The sequence below is a fragment of the Corvus cornix genome, chromosome 3, assembly GCF_000738735.6.
Source record: "Corvus cornix cornix isolate S_Up_H32 chromosome 3, ASM73873v5, whole genome shotgun sequence".
In the NCBI taxonomy this organism is placed as follows: domain Eukaryota; kingdom Metazoa; phylum Chordata; class Aves; order Passeriformes; family Corvidae; genus Corvus; species Corvus cornix.
In genome coordinates this window covers 111,582,408-111,599,686 of record NC_047056.1, presented here as the reverse complement: position 1 = coordinate 111,599,686, position 17,279 = coordinate 111,582,408, and the positions used below count along the sequence as shown (strand labels likewise).

General features: G+C 41.5%; 1 protein-coding gene across 1 annotated transcript in view; it reads left to right on the top strand.

The window, feature by feature from the left end:
- The window catches only part of PKHD1 (PKHD1 ciliary IPT domain containing fibrocystin/polyductin), a 237,594-nt gene that overhangs the window by 136,904 nt on the left and 83,411 nt on the right, over positions 1 to 17,279 (top strand). The window contains exons 50-52 of the mRNA XM_039569948.1: positions 5,223 to 5,288; positions 6,613 to 6,732; positions 13,873 to 14,010. Of these exons, the coding sequence (XP_039425882.1) occupies positions 5,223 to 5,288; positions 6,613 to 6,732; positions 13,873 to 14,010 (324 nt within the window). The remainder of the gene's footprint in view (positions 1 to 5,222; positions 5,289 to 6,612; positions 6,733 to 13,872; positions 14,011 to 17,279) is intronic.

The window sequence follows — 17,279 nt, the reverse complement described above, 5'->3', positions numbered from 1 at the left end:
TCACGAGCAGGCTCCTGAATTCACACAGCCTTTTACTCAGGCCTGCATGGGGGAGAAAAGGGGGAGAAGGGGAGGGAAAACCCCGTGACTGAGAAGATATTGTTATTCAAACGAAGCAGGCAGCTGAATGAAGCCACCTTGGCCAGAAGTTTGCATTGGGCTCAGGCTTTCTCCGTGCCCTCTTCCATCCAAAATTGCCTGGCGTCCTGCAAGTGTTTGTTTATCTTTGGGGGAGAAAAAAAGGTCTGTCTAACACAAAAGGCAAGAAAATAGACCGTATGGAGGGGATTAAAGGAGTTAAGTTGCACTGATGGCTGGAGTTCTGTAAATGAGGCTTGGGAGCAGGAGAATGCAGGGGGTGCTGAATGGAGGGAGAACTAATGGAGAATGTTTCTGTTATGTGGGCAATGATCCTATTAACAAAGATAGTCACTGCTACCTACATACATGAAACTCTGTTAACCAGCCTCTAAGCCCTTTGAAAATCACCTTTTCAGACCATTTTAAAGGAATCTGCATCGAAGGACTGATTACCACATGTCCCTGCAGGATGCTGGGTGAAGCAGAGACAGAGAGCTTGAAACATCCCGTGCCAGTCATTTCTACATCACCAGCTTTGCTTTGACATGATTCATAGTATCACTCTGATTTTCTCTGGGACACCCTGTGTCTTAAGAGAAATGACCCTCAAAGGTCACTGTGGGCCTGCAATTGTGGTGTGACTCTGGAACACTCATGGTCTTGGCTCAACCACGTTTCAGGAGAGTGAAACATGATATGACCATGCTGAATCAAAAAAAACCCACTTATTGTAACAAGGGTGGTGGAAAAAAACATCCCACTGGGACATCTGGGATATTTTTAGGAGAAATATCCTTTGTAAATTGCAATAATAACATTATGAGCTTTTTAAGTCTGTTACAAATTTCAGCATATGGTGCCACAGTGTGGTACTGCTCCTTGGTTAAGGACTCTGGGCAATACTGGAACTGGCTAAAAACCAGAGAGATGTTGTTTCCTTTTTGTTCACTTTTGAAATGTTTAAACCATTTTCTTTTGGAATGAAACAAAGTGTTGGCTTCCTTCACCTCCAGATTTCTCTCAGCTCTTTTTTTTTTTTCCTAAAATTGAAGTGCTAGACAGAAACATTATTGAAAACATCACTGAAAGGATTATCAAATTTTTATTTATCCCAAATACATTTTTCAGTAGACACAACTTTTATGGAGATGGGTCATCCTGCTGACTTTGCTCAAGCTACTCATGTGTGAATTGTTAAGAGGGCCTGAGGCTCAACCTCGTTACTGCTGTGTCAGAAGCAGGTTTACAATTTCCATAGTTCTTAAAAAAATAATTTGATTACACTTATTGTCTTTTCTAGATTCCTAAAGAATGATCTCACTTCCATTAGGCTCTGTGGGTTTCTGTAATTGCTTTGTATAGGAGGAAAAACTCTCTTAAGAATATTTGTTTCTAATATTAAAATACAGAAAATAAATAAACACAGATATTTTCTGCAGCCCTATTGCTTGGGGGTAAAGGAGAATCCTAGGAGAAAGACATGAAGAATGGAGTTAATTCTTTACAGAGGACTGATTGTACAGGGATGAGTCTTTTCTTCCAGCCAGATAACACTCACCCATACCAGTTGTTTCAGAGGGCCAGTTGACCAGGTGGGGGCTACTCAGTGGCCTCCATGATATGAAAGTCAGTTTTCAGCAAAGAAGTGGCCCTTGTAGTCACAGAATAATGAAATGTTTAAAGTTGGAAAAGACCTGCAAGGTCACTGAGCCCAACCTGTGACTGATCCCCACGTTGTCACCCAGACCAGAGCAGAGGGTGCTGCATCCAGTAATTTTTTTAGCAGTTCCAGGAGTGGTGACTCTACAAACTCCCTGGACACTCTGTAGCAGTGCTTAACCACCCTTTCCAAAAGGAAATTCTTCCTGATGTCCAACCTGCACCTCCCCGGGCTTAGCTTGAGACCATTTCCTCTTGTCATGTTGCTAATTACCTGGGAGAAGAGACTGACTCCCACCTGGGTACAACCTCCTTCCAGGGAGTTGTAGAGAAGATCGAGGTCCTCCCTGGGACTCCTTTTCTCCAGGCTGAGCCCTGCCAGCACCCTCAGTTGCTCAGTTTTTGTAATAGACACGAAGAGACAAAACAACCAGGAGGGTGGGTGAGCTCGTGTCCTTCTGGCATGGAAGCAGAGAAACCAGAGATTGTAGCAGTTGCAGAAATGAGATTATGAAATGCCCTTTTAATCCTGCCAGGGTTGATTTTTTGACTATGTGATGTCTGCAGGAGGAACTTTATGGAAATGACAATCTGCTGTAAGCAAGAATCTGTGTCCATCAACCCATATATATATATACATATATACATATATATGTATATATATAATTGTATCTATCTATTTATATGCATATAAAATGGTTTTCTACACCTCTTCTCCTTACTTCGGTGCCCCCATGATATCATATTTCCAGGTATCTCCCATAACAGATCCTCACAGAGGATGACGAAACACCCTCTCCCAGGTTCTCCAGTTTCTGGAGGTGTGTCTCACTGTGTTGTTGATTGTGCTGTCTAAAAAGTTTTGATTTCCCGGTGATGGATGTTAGCTCAATTGATATTAAATAGCATGGAGCTGCTTGTTATTTGTAAGTCAGGCTATTGGAGCCATTTATCCTAGTTTCAGCCCTTCCTAATATCCACAGGCAAAATTCCGAGTCACTGCAAAGCTGATAAAAGACTGAGTTGCTCCTCCTTCATGTTCACTCAAGGAGCCCTGAACCAGGAGAAAGTTACCAGGAGTATCATCCAGAAGGCCTATATTTATGATTCACAGCCCAAACATCCAGGAGGAGCCGTAATAAGGCAGAAAATTGATGAGCCTTATAAAGGTTTTATACAACTAAACCCTGGAGCCTTATAACTACATTTTGCCAAGAGTCACCTTAATTCAATGTTTACTAATGACGTCCTTCATCTGTAGTGCCTGTATCTCTTCCTGTCCTGGAAAACCCAGTGATAACGTACTCAGCAGCAAAACAAAACCACCAGAAGGACTGTGTCACTGCAGCCTTGATTAATCCCAACGCCTTTATCTTTCTTGATCAGTTTTTAGGAGTGGGAAAAAGCAACAAAACACCGCTGATTCACAACTGTTGCACTTTACATAAATTGATATTAATAATTGTGGAAGTTACAAGGACTTTGAGAATTCTGAGGAGAATTCTGTCCCTGATTCCTATGCTCATGTGAAGGGTATAAATAACTCACAATGGTTTGAGTTGTCATGCTCTGTGGTGGGATGACACTTCAGCTACGAGAAACTTTTATTATTGCCCTGACTCTGGACAAGGCAAAGATAAAGCTCAGTGCTGAATTAAGTCTCAATGGTTCCTTTCTTCCCTGTGTAAGGGGATTGAACCCCTTTATGAGGTTTATGCACCATATTGATCAAGTTTTATGTCCCCTCAGGATTTAATTAGAACAGCTTTTCTCTGAACAATACAAACATCTTTAATTAGATTATTTCACTCTAGTGCCTGCAAAAGTAAGCAAAAAAAAAAAAGAAAAAACCAACCCCAACAAACCTCACAAAATATATTTAGGCAAAAAAGGAAAAAAAGGATAGTGTCAAGGCTTGGTTGTCTTGTTTTTCCTAAGCCTATCAGCTTTGGCACTTGGTTTACCCCGTGTAGGTGAGATGAAAAAGCACCATAACCATAGAAGTGTGCACAGATATATTGTCTGAAAGCCACAAGAGCCGTGTCAGAGACTTTAAATTAGCAGTTTCATGTCATATTTTCCCCTCAAATGTTCACCTCGTGGCCACTCAAGGCATGATGCTGTTCAGTGTGAGCTCTGTGTGATGGTTTGGGGCAGATTGACTTGACTGATTTATGGATCAGATCCTGGCTACCATTGGGAGAGAAGGTGTCACTGAAGAACAGGGCTGAGGCACCTGATTACTAATTAATCAGACATGAGAAAAACCTCATGGAATCAGTTTCTATTTAATTATGGAAGCCTCATTTGGCATAGGAGCATATGCTGCTAACTCAATCGAGTGCTTTCAACTGACATCAAATAGTAATTATCAGAAAGAATCAAGTTTTTTGATTATTCATACTAATTTATTGAACACTTAAAATTAATGAACCTCAGTTATTTTAAATTTGCTCAGTTGCACTGGGAGAAAAGGAGGGAAGTAGGGAAGGATGGGCTTCACAATTTAAAAGTACAGAGACTTGTTTAAAGATAAAATAAGTAAATTACAATATGGCATGAAATCCCATCGGTGGGTTGACACACACAGAGGAAAGTTCCAGGCATGTTCTGGAACTGAGGAAAGTTCTGACAATGGCTTCATTGATACAATTATTCTTTCCCCCCCCAAAAAATCTTCCAACAACACTTTAGGGTCACCATAAGGGGCTGGACAGAGGATAGGAGATTTATTTGTTTGTCAGAGTGTTTCTATTTTAACCTACAGTTGTTCCAGTCTGGTGACTGAAAGGAAGTGCCTTTGTATGCCACTGAAGATGAAGAGGAGGTGGGATTTTAGCAGGGTCTGAAGCAGCTTTCTCCTGCTCCTCTTTGATTTGCATTATCCTGGCCCTTCTCCTGCTGACAATACATGGGCACAAAGGTTACCACTGTGATAATTGCTGCTGACCCCTTTTCACAGCAGAGAACACAGGGTCCCTGTCTACAGTCTATAAAGTCTGACTAATTAAAGCATCTCTTTCAGATAGCAGATTTTGGGAGCAAAAAAAAAAAAAAATCAAAATCGAACTACAAAACAAAAGCTGTAATTCGCTGTTTGAGCCAGTCAATACATTATGCATTCAATGGTGTGATATCACTTGTGTGAGTGGAACTGCTGTGGATTTATAGTGGGATAAATGAGATTCGAGTTCCAGCCTAGAATTTCCGATTGTTGAATGTTTTCTTTTTAGCTGTTTCTAATGAGTTGTCTTGAGACCTTCCATATCTGTAAATTAAAGTGTGTTTGTTTAATCCTTTCTCAAAGTACAAAAAAAGGACAAAAAATGCTTAGAAAACATGTACAGTTGCTCTTAAAAAAATGTTTTTGTAAGAAATGTATGATGTTGTCAGGAATTCATGGGTAGCAATTGATCTAATAATTTTTTTGTGTGTTAATTTGAAAGGCCTTGCTGTAACTCCCTAAAATTCTCTGTGTTCAGTCACAGGAGCTGACTTAATTCAGGTCACACTGAAAGAGAAGGAAAGAGTGGCTTTACCCACCCCAGGTATGTGACGGTCTATGTCAGAAAGCCTTGGTATGGGAGTCACACCATTTCTTTTTTATGGCTTTTTCAGGAGTAAATTGCTATTTTTCACTTCAATATTTTGAAAATCTATCAAGCCAACAGAGGCTCTTGGTATTCATTGAAGCATTTCATGGAGCTCTATCTACCATTGCTCAAGATAAATGTGTGATTCCACAGTATAAAAGACTATAAACTTTTGCTGGGAAATACCACAGCAGATCAGAAAGGTCATGGAGAATGTAAGACTACAGAGTACTTTAGTGCTCCATAGTCTGATATTACTGCCCCGTTCCATGTTGAGTCAGACAGAAAAATATACCAGAGACAAGGGAGACCTCTAAATTTTTATATTTTTTGGTACTAGCTGCCTTGCTATGTTGTGTATTAACAATAATCAATTATGTGGAAAAAAGGTTTAGAGACATTTTGACAGGGTGTTTCTCCCAGAACAAACAAGTGATGGAAAGACAGACCCAAACTTAGGGAACTCGACATGGGTTTAACTCTGTGTTTCCCTGTGCTGACAACAGAGGTTTTTTTCTACACAGCAACATTACTGAACTGGGTCTAGCCCCCAAAATCTAAGCATGAGCTTACTCCCATGCTTTCAGTCCCCAATCAAGCTTTCCTCAAGAAAAAGAATGCCAGAATTCTGTTTACAGTGGAAGGACAGCAGTAGGTGCTTGCAGAGGCCTCCAGAGGGAGGCCCTGCCTGCGTTAGTCTAGGATTTACTAAACTTAGTGAGCAAGATTTTCCCTTGAAGGCTTTCCTTCCTCTCCTGTGGCAGAACAAACTTAAGGGCAATTAATTGATGGAGCCTGGCTCATTAGCTCTCTAAAATACAAGTGCAAGTCCAGCATCTGCATTTTGTGAACTCAGTTTCTCCCAATATTTTCCTGATGCTAAGGCTGAGGAGTTTTCTTTTGGGTTGAGCTGAAAATGAAATTTTTCAGGAAGGAGCAGGAGTTTCCATGTGTCTTGGTCAAGCTGCTTTTCCAAGGCACATCTTGGTTCCCCCCTTGGAATGGGAAAACTGCTTTTCTGGGTGTTAACAAGGCTGGAAGAGTTGACCACTCATTTAAAAAAATCTTTCATACTTTAGGAAAGTATGGAAATTCCCATCTCTGGGAATTTAATCAAGCAGTTTTCTTTAAGCATGGAAAATAACATAAAGCAGTTAGTGTTGCTTCATCAGTGACAAAAGGAGGATGTTAATGTCACAGATGCTTGACTATCAAAGAAATGGTAATTCTTATAGCTACAGAAAATAATAATTCTTTCTTTATATGTCCTGTTTTGTAGTTCCTTCTGGTGCTGTCTGGAAATGGTCACACCCAGAGACATGGAATGATGTGGGAAAAGGCTGGGGTGGATCCAACGGCAGCATCCCAGGCCCCGGGGAAGATGTCATCATCTTGCCAAGTATGTGAGGAAGGGCAGGTGGTTAACTTCTGTAGAAGTTCTGGGCTCTGCCTAAGCTGGGATTTATATTTGTGTCCCAACATGGGCTCCTTGGCACTGGTGGCCATTCCAGTGTGTGCAGGACCCCGCATTTGTTCCTTGTCATACAGACTGCAGTACAAAAATGTAGTTTTTGGAAGAGAATGATAATTCTTTTCCATTTTCACATACACACGAACAAAAGCACTTATACTGACTTTAAAGCTGGAATATGTGCAGGGATCTTAATTCAGAAGAGAATTTGTAAGACCCAGAACCACAACTCACACAGAGCTCATGTCTTGATCCATCTCTCTCTGTGTTTTGTGCAAGGATCATAATTTACATTTCTGCAATTGCTTCACCTTCTGTTTTATTTTCCTGTTGCAATTCCTACTTATCAATGGTAATCTCTCAGACCATTTGCCATGGATGCCTCCTAGACATTTTAGCTTATGCCTGTATTTCAGCTTGTATTTCAACCTGAGTTGCATTTAAGCCCCAGCTCATCTTACGACATTACTGCATGAAAACTGGATTGTAGTAAATATATTAGGGAATTTGCAATAAAATCTGGAGAAAAAACTTGTGATAACCATTTTACATAAGAGCTAACCCTCCTTTGATCAGGAAGCTGGACTACATGAGGTCCTGATGGCCTTTCCAGATATAATGATTGAATGATCCCTTGAATATTGTTTGATATGCACCTGAAATATTCTGGAACTTGATGCTGTTTCCCTCTCATTTTTTTGAAAACAGTTAAGTTTCTCTACCTATGACAGCTCCACTTCTGGAAATGTGGATAACAACGCTTCATATCTATTCCTCTCCCACCTGGTTTTGGTTTATGGCTTTTGTGGAAGGAAATGTTTGTGTTTGTATTTGGGTATGGAGCCTCAGTCATGGTTAGAGCTTCTCTGGCCTGTGTCATTAAAGAATATATATATATTTATGTATGTATGTATATATATAATTGCAGGTTACATTCAGAATTACGATCCACTTTCAATATATATTTAGTTTAATCTTCAATTTTCTGATAAATATAAAAAAAAAAAACCAAAACAACGCTGTACTTTTTAAAATATTACTTTTCTTCACTTTTGGGGGGAGCTTACATTGAGCTGAAGAGTAGGAAAGGTTGGAGTTCAGGGAGAATGTCTTCATGAAAAGGGTGCTCAGGCATTGGAAGGGGGTGCTCAGGGAAGTGCCCATCCCTGGAGGTGTTCATGTCTGGATGTGGCACTCAGTGCTCTGGGCTGGGTCACAAGGTGGTCACAGGTTGGTCACAGGTTGGACTCAATGTTCTTGGAGGTCTTTTCCAACCTTAATGATTCTGTGATTCTGTGATAACCAGTTCACCAATAACAGCCCATGACTGTCGTATGACCAGAACATTCCAGTCTTCAACATCCTGTGTCAGATGCAGGTATGAAGAGGCACAGAGGTAAATCACAGTTTACACAGAAGCAGACAATAACAAATGAATAAATAAATAGGTTTGGCTGAGTGTTTGGGGTTCTGTTGTTTAGATCAGTTCAAGAGACTGGAAACTGAAGGATGTTTGTGATGCACAATGAATAAAACTCCTCTGTGTTTCCTGCAAAGGTGAGGAGCTGGAGCATGTCCAGAGAAGGGCAGTGATGCTGGGGGAGGGTCTGGATCACACTCTGAGACACATAGAGGGATTCTTGGGGCTGTTCTGTTCAGGGCCAGGAGCTGGACTCCTGGTGATCCTTGTGGGTCCCTTCCAACCCAGGTTATTCCATGATTCTGTGGTTCTGTAAAAAATCTCTTTGTTCCCATCACTAGAGTAAATGTGTGTGTTGGTTGATTGAAGAAGCTGCTCTCCTCTCCAGTGCCTTTCTGGAATCCTCCTTCAATTTTATCCCAAGAACACAAATAAGAACACAAACACAAGCTGTCTATCACACCATCTATTTCATTGCATGTCTGCCTTTTCTGGTCATCCCCTCTATTTTATTTCTGCTCTCCCTCTTCCTTCCTGCTGCTTTGGAGGTGCTGAGATACTCACTGGCATTGGAGCCAACAGATACAGTGTCTTAAACTGGAGTCATGGTCCTCACCAGTGTGATAAGGGAACTGGATTTGTTGCTCAAATAAATGCATTTTAAATGAAGTTAGGCAAGATTAATTTTCTGTCCGTTTCTCATGCTTTGCTTTGCTGCCACAAGTGTTCAGGTTCCACTTTAAAGGAAGTCAGCCCCTTGCTTGGATCCAAAATCTAAAATTAAATCAGAAATTTTAAAACGTATGTTTAATTGTAGCATTTTATAGATGTTTCCTTTCCCATTTCCATTGGTTTGTGCAGACCCTGCTAAACTCAGAATAACTCCAGATGGCTTCAAAAAAGTGAGAGTTTGTTCTCATGAGAAAGAATATTCTACAAACCATCTGAATTCTGTGCTGCTATGCACACCTAAATAAGTTTTTGTGATTCACTCCTGGCAGGATGCAGCTGTGTCTTTGCTGTCTTTTGGTTACTTAAAATTCTCTTCTGCGAGCCATCTACAATGATTTTCTGGTTGAAAGCCAAGACATGAGCCTACTTCTGGTATTCTGTGCATGACTGGCTTAGTCCTATAAGCCCCCAAAGAACAGTTTTAGAGCCAGAAAAGCAAATAATACAAGCTTAATGCTCATTTCTAGTGTGAAGAAGTTCAGGAAAAGACTTTGGTCTGACACTTTGGTCTGACACTGTTGAAATCTTTGACTGAATGTGGATTCTTAGAGCTCACTGGAGAACTGGGGCACTGCCTAAATTTGGCTATTGAAATCTTCAATTCGCTTATTTAACAAAATAAGCAAAATTGCATCATTAGGGCCACTTCATGGGCTGGACTCAGGAAGGTTTGAAAAGGTAGAAAATACCTCTCTTAGCAAAATATACATATCAGAAACAAGGTTTTTGTGTTCTTGCTGGGTGTTTGCTTGACACCTAGAGATCTGGCAAACTTGAAAATTGGGGTTGTGTACTAAGTTCTTCCTTTTTTTGACCTGTTTGACTTCACAGACTCCTTAGTACGAGGATGAATTTCACTTGTAACAGAGGTGGGTCCCTCATGTTAAAGTGACTTTTAGTGACTTTTAGTGTTGGTGTGTTGCTACAGTTCTCATCAGAGTCTGTCTCCCCAGTGGATGTGAGTCTCTTCCAGCTTGATCTGGAAATCCTCAGCTCAGGCTGCCACAACTTGAGCTTTTATCCCTGGAGGTTCATCCTCCAGAGCCACAGCCATCCCACAAGGACCTCTCACATGCATCAGGCTTCAGTAGCCCCAGCACCTTGGAAAACAAGCCGCAGGAGTTTAGTCATGCCATTCCAGCAGCCAGCAGTGGCATTAGCTTCCCAAAGCCCTGAGATTTGCAGGGCTTTGGTTTATGGCTTTTAGTGTGACACACTCCTGATGCAGCGTGCCCTGGGTGGAAGGAGAATGTGTTATAATTCCAAGCAAAGGAATGCTGTTTTGAAGGGTATTGATATGATATCATGTAGCCTCTGGCAATTTCTATCTTCCTTTTTTTTTTTCTTTTTTTTTTTTTCCTCCAGTAGTGGAATTCACTCTGTTCTTCATTTTCTGATTTTGATTTTCTTTGAAGTTTTTCTGTTTGAAGAGATGAATGCTGGAGTACTGTATCCCATATAATAGCTCCTCTGTTATGCCTGATTTCCATTCAATGGCATGCTATGGTGTTTTATACAGCAATGTGGCTGATCAAAGGCATTTTGTGTCATTGCTGGAGTCATTAGTGACTTCTCAGTATTGTACATCTGAACATTAAGACTCTGGCATACCTGTGAGCTTTTTGTCTGAAGAAAGTGTATGTACAATGAAACACTGCCCTGTTTCCAGGCTCAAACTATGGTTTGCTGAAAGTGGTTTCTTGCCCTTGTATGAATATTTTCATGGGGGAAAAACAGCTCCAGTTTGCCTTTCTCTGAAGGTAAATCCTTTGAGCTGAGTGACCTAAAGTTTATTATTTTAACTGCTAAGTCATATCTCCCTCTACGAGGTAAATGAGCGTATTCTGTAAGGAAGTTGCCTTTGAATCTGTTTGCTTTCCTCAAGAGTAGAAAGATTTTTTTTTCCCTGTCAAAGGAGTGTTCTGTTGTTTCTAGAGAGCAACATTTCACCCTCTGAGGACTTCACACCCACATCATCACACCCCAGAGTGCTGTCCTTTTAAACTGAGGAAACTCTATGTTTTCAGAGATATCTCTGAGTGGGGGAATTTCTCACTCCTGTGTTTCAACGCTCACACACATGATGCCACAGTTACAGAGCAGTCAGCATTTCCTTTACAAAACCTTTTTTAGAAAGATGTGCAACTCAGCAAAAATCTCTGTTCTAGACTGAAATGTGACATATAAATGGCATGCCTGGGAGCGTTGCTGCTTTTCCTTGTAAAAATGTTTCAGCCTGTGTTTGATGAATATACTTATGGCCTTTGTCAACTGCAGCTATTTGCCACATTCTTGAGCTGTGATTTCACAAACTAGATTCCCCTTCTGTCTGAGAGATACCATTTTAGCAACATCTCCCCTCTTATTCTCCTCTCTGTTTCATATCCTCACATCCTGAGCCTTCCCTTCACAGCTCTGCAGGGCATGGGACTGTACCTGTCCTGTAAAGAGATTATAGACAGGAGTCTCTTCATGACTGTAAAAACATATTAAGTACTAACAGCATAAGATTTAGGGGGAAAAGAATTGCCCTTGCTCCGTATAGACTTACTTCATCTGAATGCTGTGAAAATTTTGTATTCTTGAAAGATGTTTCAGCCCAAGGGTTCAGGGAATTTGTTTTGGGATGAGGGGTTCGGGTTAACCATGGCTTGCTGCTGTACTTGGTGTAGTCCTTGAGAGCAGAAGTCCTGGGCTTTCAGGGTGCTCATGGCCAGAGAGAAAGGATAAAAAGACAGGGGGAAAAGGAACAGGTGGGGTAATTGAGTCACAGGGATAAAGGCAGGAACATGTATGTAGGAGACAAACAAGTCTGTAAGCAGAGCCACAACTCCAGACCTGAAAACACAACCTGAAATAATATTTTCCTTTCCCTGGAGGTTGTGAAACTTCCGGGTTGCAAAACTAAGGAGTCAAAAACTAGGAAATGCTACTATTAAAGACAGCCTACTAATATTTTCTTTCAATCTACTTCTGAGAGTACAGAGGTAGGTTTTCACAGAATCATATTGATTATGTTTCCTGCAAACAGGGCTTGGAAATGTTCTTAAACCTTTGTGCTAAGTAGTTTGGGTTGGCCCCTAATTACATGATTTTTGGGAAAGGACTTTCTGTGTGCTACCCATTGTGTGGGTACACATTTGTGTTCCCATCCAAAGCAGTTGCCAGTGTCCACAGGCAGTAGTGAAACCATCAAGCAGCTGAACCACTTCCCAAAACACTTCATGGCTCTTATATTCCCCACGAAACTGGTTTCAAGTGTCCCATTCTCAAGTCACTTCCCATTGTCCACTCTGTCAAAATCCACTCCAAAAATATGCATGCTCCTTAATCTCTCCTGTTTTGTATATCTATGCCTTGCAATAAATGCATATGAGAACAATGAAAGTCACAGAAAATCTCTGTGTAGGGTGGGGTTGTCATTTTGTTGAAATTTTTTTTTTCTGCAATCTGTTTCTATGAAAGTCATGATTAGAACACATTATTGAGCCCCTTGTTAGGGAAACACCTTTCTTTTCCTGCTTCCAGGAACACCCAGTGACTGAGAGATGCACCATACCTGGACACTGTTACTCTTGCCAGTAATGAAAGGGGATGGCAACCACAGTTTCAGGACCAGAGCTGTTTTCCAGTGCAATCAACTGAGAAGCTCTTAGTGACATCCAAGAACATTAGATGGGCCCTGAGGGTGGAGTTCACCTCTGTGCATTGTTCTAGCTCTAAATGATCCAGCATTTAGATCCTTGCTCATCTCCTACTTGGAACACTTAAGGGGCATTTTAAAGGTTCCCAGGCTGCAGACTTGCAGCTTTAGGAAGCAGCGGTGACGTTGCCATTGTGCTCAACCCACAACAGTCCCCACTCAGTTCTGCGATATAAGAATATCCCTCTTGCTTTCTCCTTAAGGATCTGAGGGAATGGTGCTTCTCCTGGTCATTGTTAACTAATTTTAGAGGGGAATATGAATACAGAATGGAGGAACTCATGATGGACCTGGCAATGGTCTCACAGGTCTTTTCCAACCTTAATGATTCTGTGTTTCTGTGAGCTCTGGCTTCCTGCAGGTTGTGTTGGTGTAAGCAAAGCTTTCCTCTTGGATGGTGAGGAAGAGGTGGGTTTTCATATACAAAACCTGGGAGAGCAAATCCAAACTGCAAAGAGGGAGAAGCAGTGACAGGGAGTCAGTGGAGGTAGTTCATGGTGTGTGGCTGCAGTTTGTCACACTGATCACTGCTGTTGACAAATGGGGGACTTGCAGGCCATTTGCACCCTGAAGCACTTAGCTGATAGTGTTGGACTTTTTTCACTTCCTAGAATCCCAGAATGGTTTGGGTTGGAAAGAACCTTAAACGTCATCTCATTCCAACCCTCCAGCCATGGGCAGGGACATCTTCCACCAGACCAGGTTGCTCCAAGCCCTGTCCAACCTGGTCTTGAACACTTCCAGGGATATGGCATTTTTTTGTTCTTGTTTTCGTCAATTCCATGAGGAAAAAATGGGAAAGATGGTGAGAGACTATTCACAAGGGCCTGGAGCGACAGGACAAGGGCAAATGGCTTCAAACTGAAAGAGATTAGGTTTATATTAGATATTAGGAAGGAATTATTCCCTAAGAGGGTGGTGAAGCCCTGGCACAGGTTGCCCAGAGAAGCTGTGACTGCATCCCTGGAAGTTCAAGGCCGTATTGGAGGGGGCTTAGAGCAACCTGGGCTAGTGGAAAGTGTGGTATGGAGTTGGAACAAGATGGTCTTTAAGGTGCCTTTCAACCCAGGTCATTCTGTGATTCTATGAAAACCAATCTGAATAACGCAAAACTCAAGCCAAGCTGAAATTCTTCACCACCATGCCACACTTTTTGGCAAGTATTTTTGGCAGGCTGCCATTGGCCTAAACAACTCTCTGCTTTGTTTTTCAGATAGGACTGTCCTGGTGGATGTGGCTCTTCCCCCTCTGAGAGAACTCTACATCCTGGGGACCCTCGAGTTCCCCAGCAACGCCAGCAACGTCCTGAGCGCAGCCTGTGTCGTGGTGCTGGGGGGTGTGCTGAGAGTGGGTGAGTGAACAGCTGATCTTTGGGATGCCTGGGGTTTATTTCTGTTCTTGATAGGAAAAAAAGTATGGAGAAAGACTTAGACTATACACCTGCTGCCCAACCTAATGCCCCGTGGCTGTCCGTATATCTGCAGTTTGGACACCCAGAATTCGTGTGAAGCATGATGATTATCCACTGGAGCTAATTACCTATTCCTTTAATAGCAACACGTTACAATTACTGCAATCTGCACCTCACTCCTGGTGTCACTGTGGCAGAGATTTTATCTGATAGGTGTAAAAGCCCTCCCTACTTCCTGTGGGGTTGCTTTATGAGACAGTAATTCCTCAGGGCAGGATCTGCCCTAGTGTTCAGGCAGTGCCTGGTGACTATGGGCATTAATAGGACACTTTGTGTGACAGAGAAGTATTTAAAGCCAACATAAACAGTCACGGAGAATCCCCATAATACCTGGAAATCCTGCTGTGGTGTGAAACAGCTGGATTCAGCACACTTTTTCCTCTCATCCATCTGTACAGATGAGCACCAGGACCACAGGAAGGTACCACCTTGCCCCTACTTCCAGCAGTTTCACAGTCCCCAAAGTCACTGGGGCTGTTCCACATTATTTACAACAGACAGGATGGGTGTTTTTCCACTCTGAAGTAATTACTCACATAATTCCCTTTAAATATCAAGGTTTCTAAAGCCAGGCATTATATTTACTTACAGGAATACTTAGGATGCTGGGATCACATTGTTGATCATTTCTTGACCTTTCTCAAGATTGGATTCATGAACTTTAAAAAGAGAATTTTTTTGTGTAATCACCTCCTGAGGAAGTCTGCTTCAATATTTGTTTGTTGTTAATCTCAAGGGACTGTTTAGTTAATACAGTACTGGCCAAAAAGGTTATTTTGCTGTCTTGTGTTTTTCTTTAGAAAAAGAGGTTGGAAAGCCTGATCTGGGAGGTTAAAAATATATATATACTTAAAAGACTGTCAGTCAGTTCTTACTTAGACTCCTTTGCACTTTAAATATGGTTTCATATTGGTTTTAAGAAAAAGCATGTGTTCATTGCTAAAAACACTTATTAAAAAAACATTGAGGCACTTTGCTGCACAAACTCCCCTCCAGCACATCTGTGAGTAGTAATGATATTAAAAACCAAACAGGTATTTGCAGCTGTTGAGTTGCAGTCCAATGTCTCCTGGAGAGCTGTCCTTGTTTCAGCTGTGGGATGATGGGTGGGTAGAGATTCTGCAAGTTTCCCACATCTCATACTGGCTTCTCTGCCTGCATTTAGAGCTGGGAGTGCCTGTTTTTTCTCCCTTCTCCTTTCTCTTCCCATGTGTTCGAGGCCTTACGGTAACGTCTTGGAGCCCATCTGTCCAATCCTGCCTGTTCCATGCCTGAAGGAAGGGTTTTGAAGCCCATCTGTCCAACTCCACCACACCCTAAAGAAATCCTGACACAAAATAGATAATGAGACAGTTTAGTAAACAGATTTAATAGATGTGGACATCAGCATTCAGCATTGCCTGAGCAGGATCTCAGGTTGGCATCACATGAGCCAAATCCCCAGGTCCTGCCTTGTTGTGTAATTTCTCCATGCCCTGTTTTCAGTGTAGCAATCTTTGGCCACATGCTGTTCCTTCTAATTCCATGGCCTGGGCCTAAGATTTTCTGGTAAAGCTGGAGTATTTTGTTCCCTTAAACTCCTAGAGAAGAGTGATCAATTTAGAAATTCATCTTATTTGGGTTTGGTGTCCTCCAGAGCACTCGGCTTCTTATCTGCAGAGAAAAAAAAAAATCAGAAGGTTAAATCATTACCAAAAATACATAGGAACTGAATGATGACGGGAAATATGTAACAAAGGAAAAAAAAAATAGTGTAAAATTGGAGTTTATCAACCATAACAAGAACCTAATTAATTTTATTGAAACGATAATTTACAGGCAAACTGGGATGAGAAAATAGTGATAGCTGGGAAATCAGAATTCTTGGAGCACCCTTGACCCTATAAGGTCCATCACTGCTTTCCTCTTTAATGTATGATCACAATCCAGTGTGAATTATGATCAGTGGAAGATGTGAGATGATTTAAGACCAACAAAGAACTCTGTCAGAACCCTTGGAAAACCCAAAGCAAAATGTGTGGATCTACTGCCACAGGAATTTCTATGGGTGCTCCTAGCCCTTCAGTGTTGTTGGATCCAGGGAAACTTTCTGATTACTTCTACTTTCATAGTCCTACCGCTAAGATAAGGATTTTATCTTTTTCACTTTATCCTTCAAAGTCTTGTATTTGATGGTGATGTTTGCAATAGAATTCTAGTTACACCATTTATTTCTGTTTCTCTGCCCTATCATACTGTAAAAATTAGCTATTTTTCCAGCTTATAAAAGGAGAGTTTGAAGTTCAGAGAGTAAACAAAGTGCTAAATAGCATTAGCACATCTGTGTCAAAACAAGATAAGAAATGATGAGTTCAACATCTCACAGTTGTTTTTTCATTCTCAGCTAGGATGATTCTGTTCATTTTAACCCATAAGCATTAAAACTCAGATGATATGTGCAGAAAGTGCCCTGTTCCACTGCTGAACAAAGCCCTCAGCTCCCAATAAAGCTGAGGAAAATGCTGAAGTTCACTTGGCACACATTGATCCACTGGACTCATCCTGAACTAAACTGCACTTAGCTGCTCTTTGCTGGCAGGCTGCTTTTGCTTTTTATAGTAGAGCTCTGCCAAGTAATTATCCAGATAGGATTTCTCTTTTTAGTTTCAACTTGTCACATTCTTTCTTTCGCATATCTCGTGATGGCTGCTTGTCAGTCATGTCACTCATTGGAGGCAAAAAGCCTAAGGACATCATTAGCTCATGGCTTGATTGTCTGGAGAGGGAACCCCAGACAATTCAACTGCCTCTTACCTTGCTTGTGGTAAGAGCTCTAATGCATTTACTCCCCCTTTTTTCAAGGAAAACCCCATACTGACTTGTCAAAGGGTAAATCGGTGTATTTCATTAAGTGGCCATGTGTTAGCAGTGAGTAAATAACAATAATTAGGGCACCAGTGAGTTTCACCAATTTATGTCTTTTCCAACTTCTCCAGCACCTCTGTTGTGTGGGTCCCATCTTTAGCTGTGGGCTGAGTCCCACACTACAGTCACATATCATCCCTGCACAGCTGTCCAACTTGCATGAAGAAGGGACTCTGTTGGTGTAACGAGATGTATTTTCATTCCCAATCACAGAAAAAAAAGTGGTTTGAAAAGTTCATTGAACC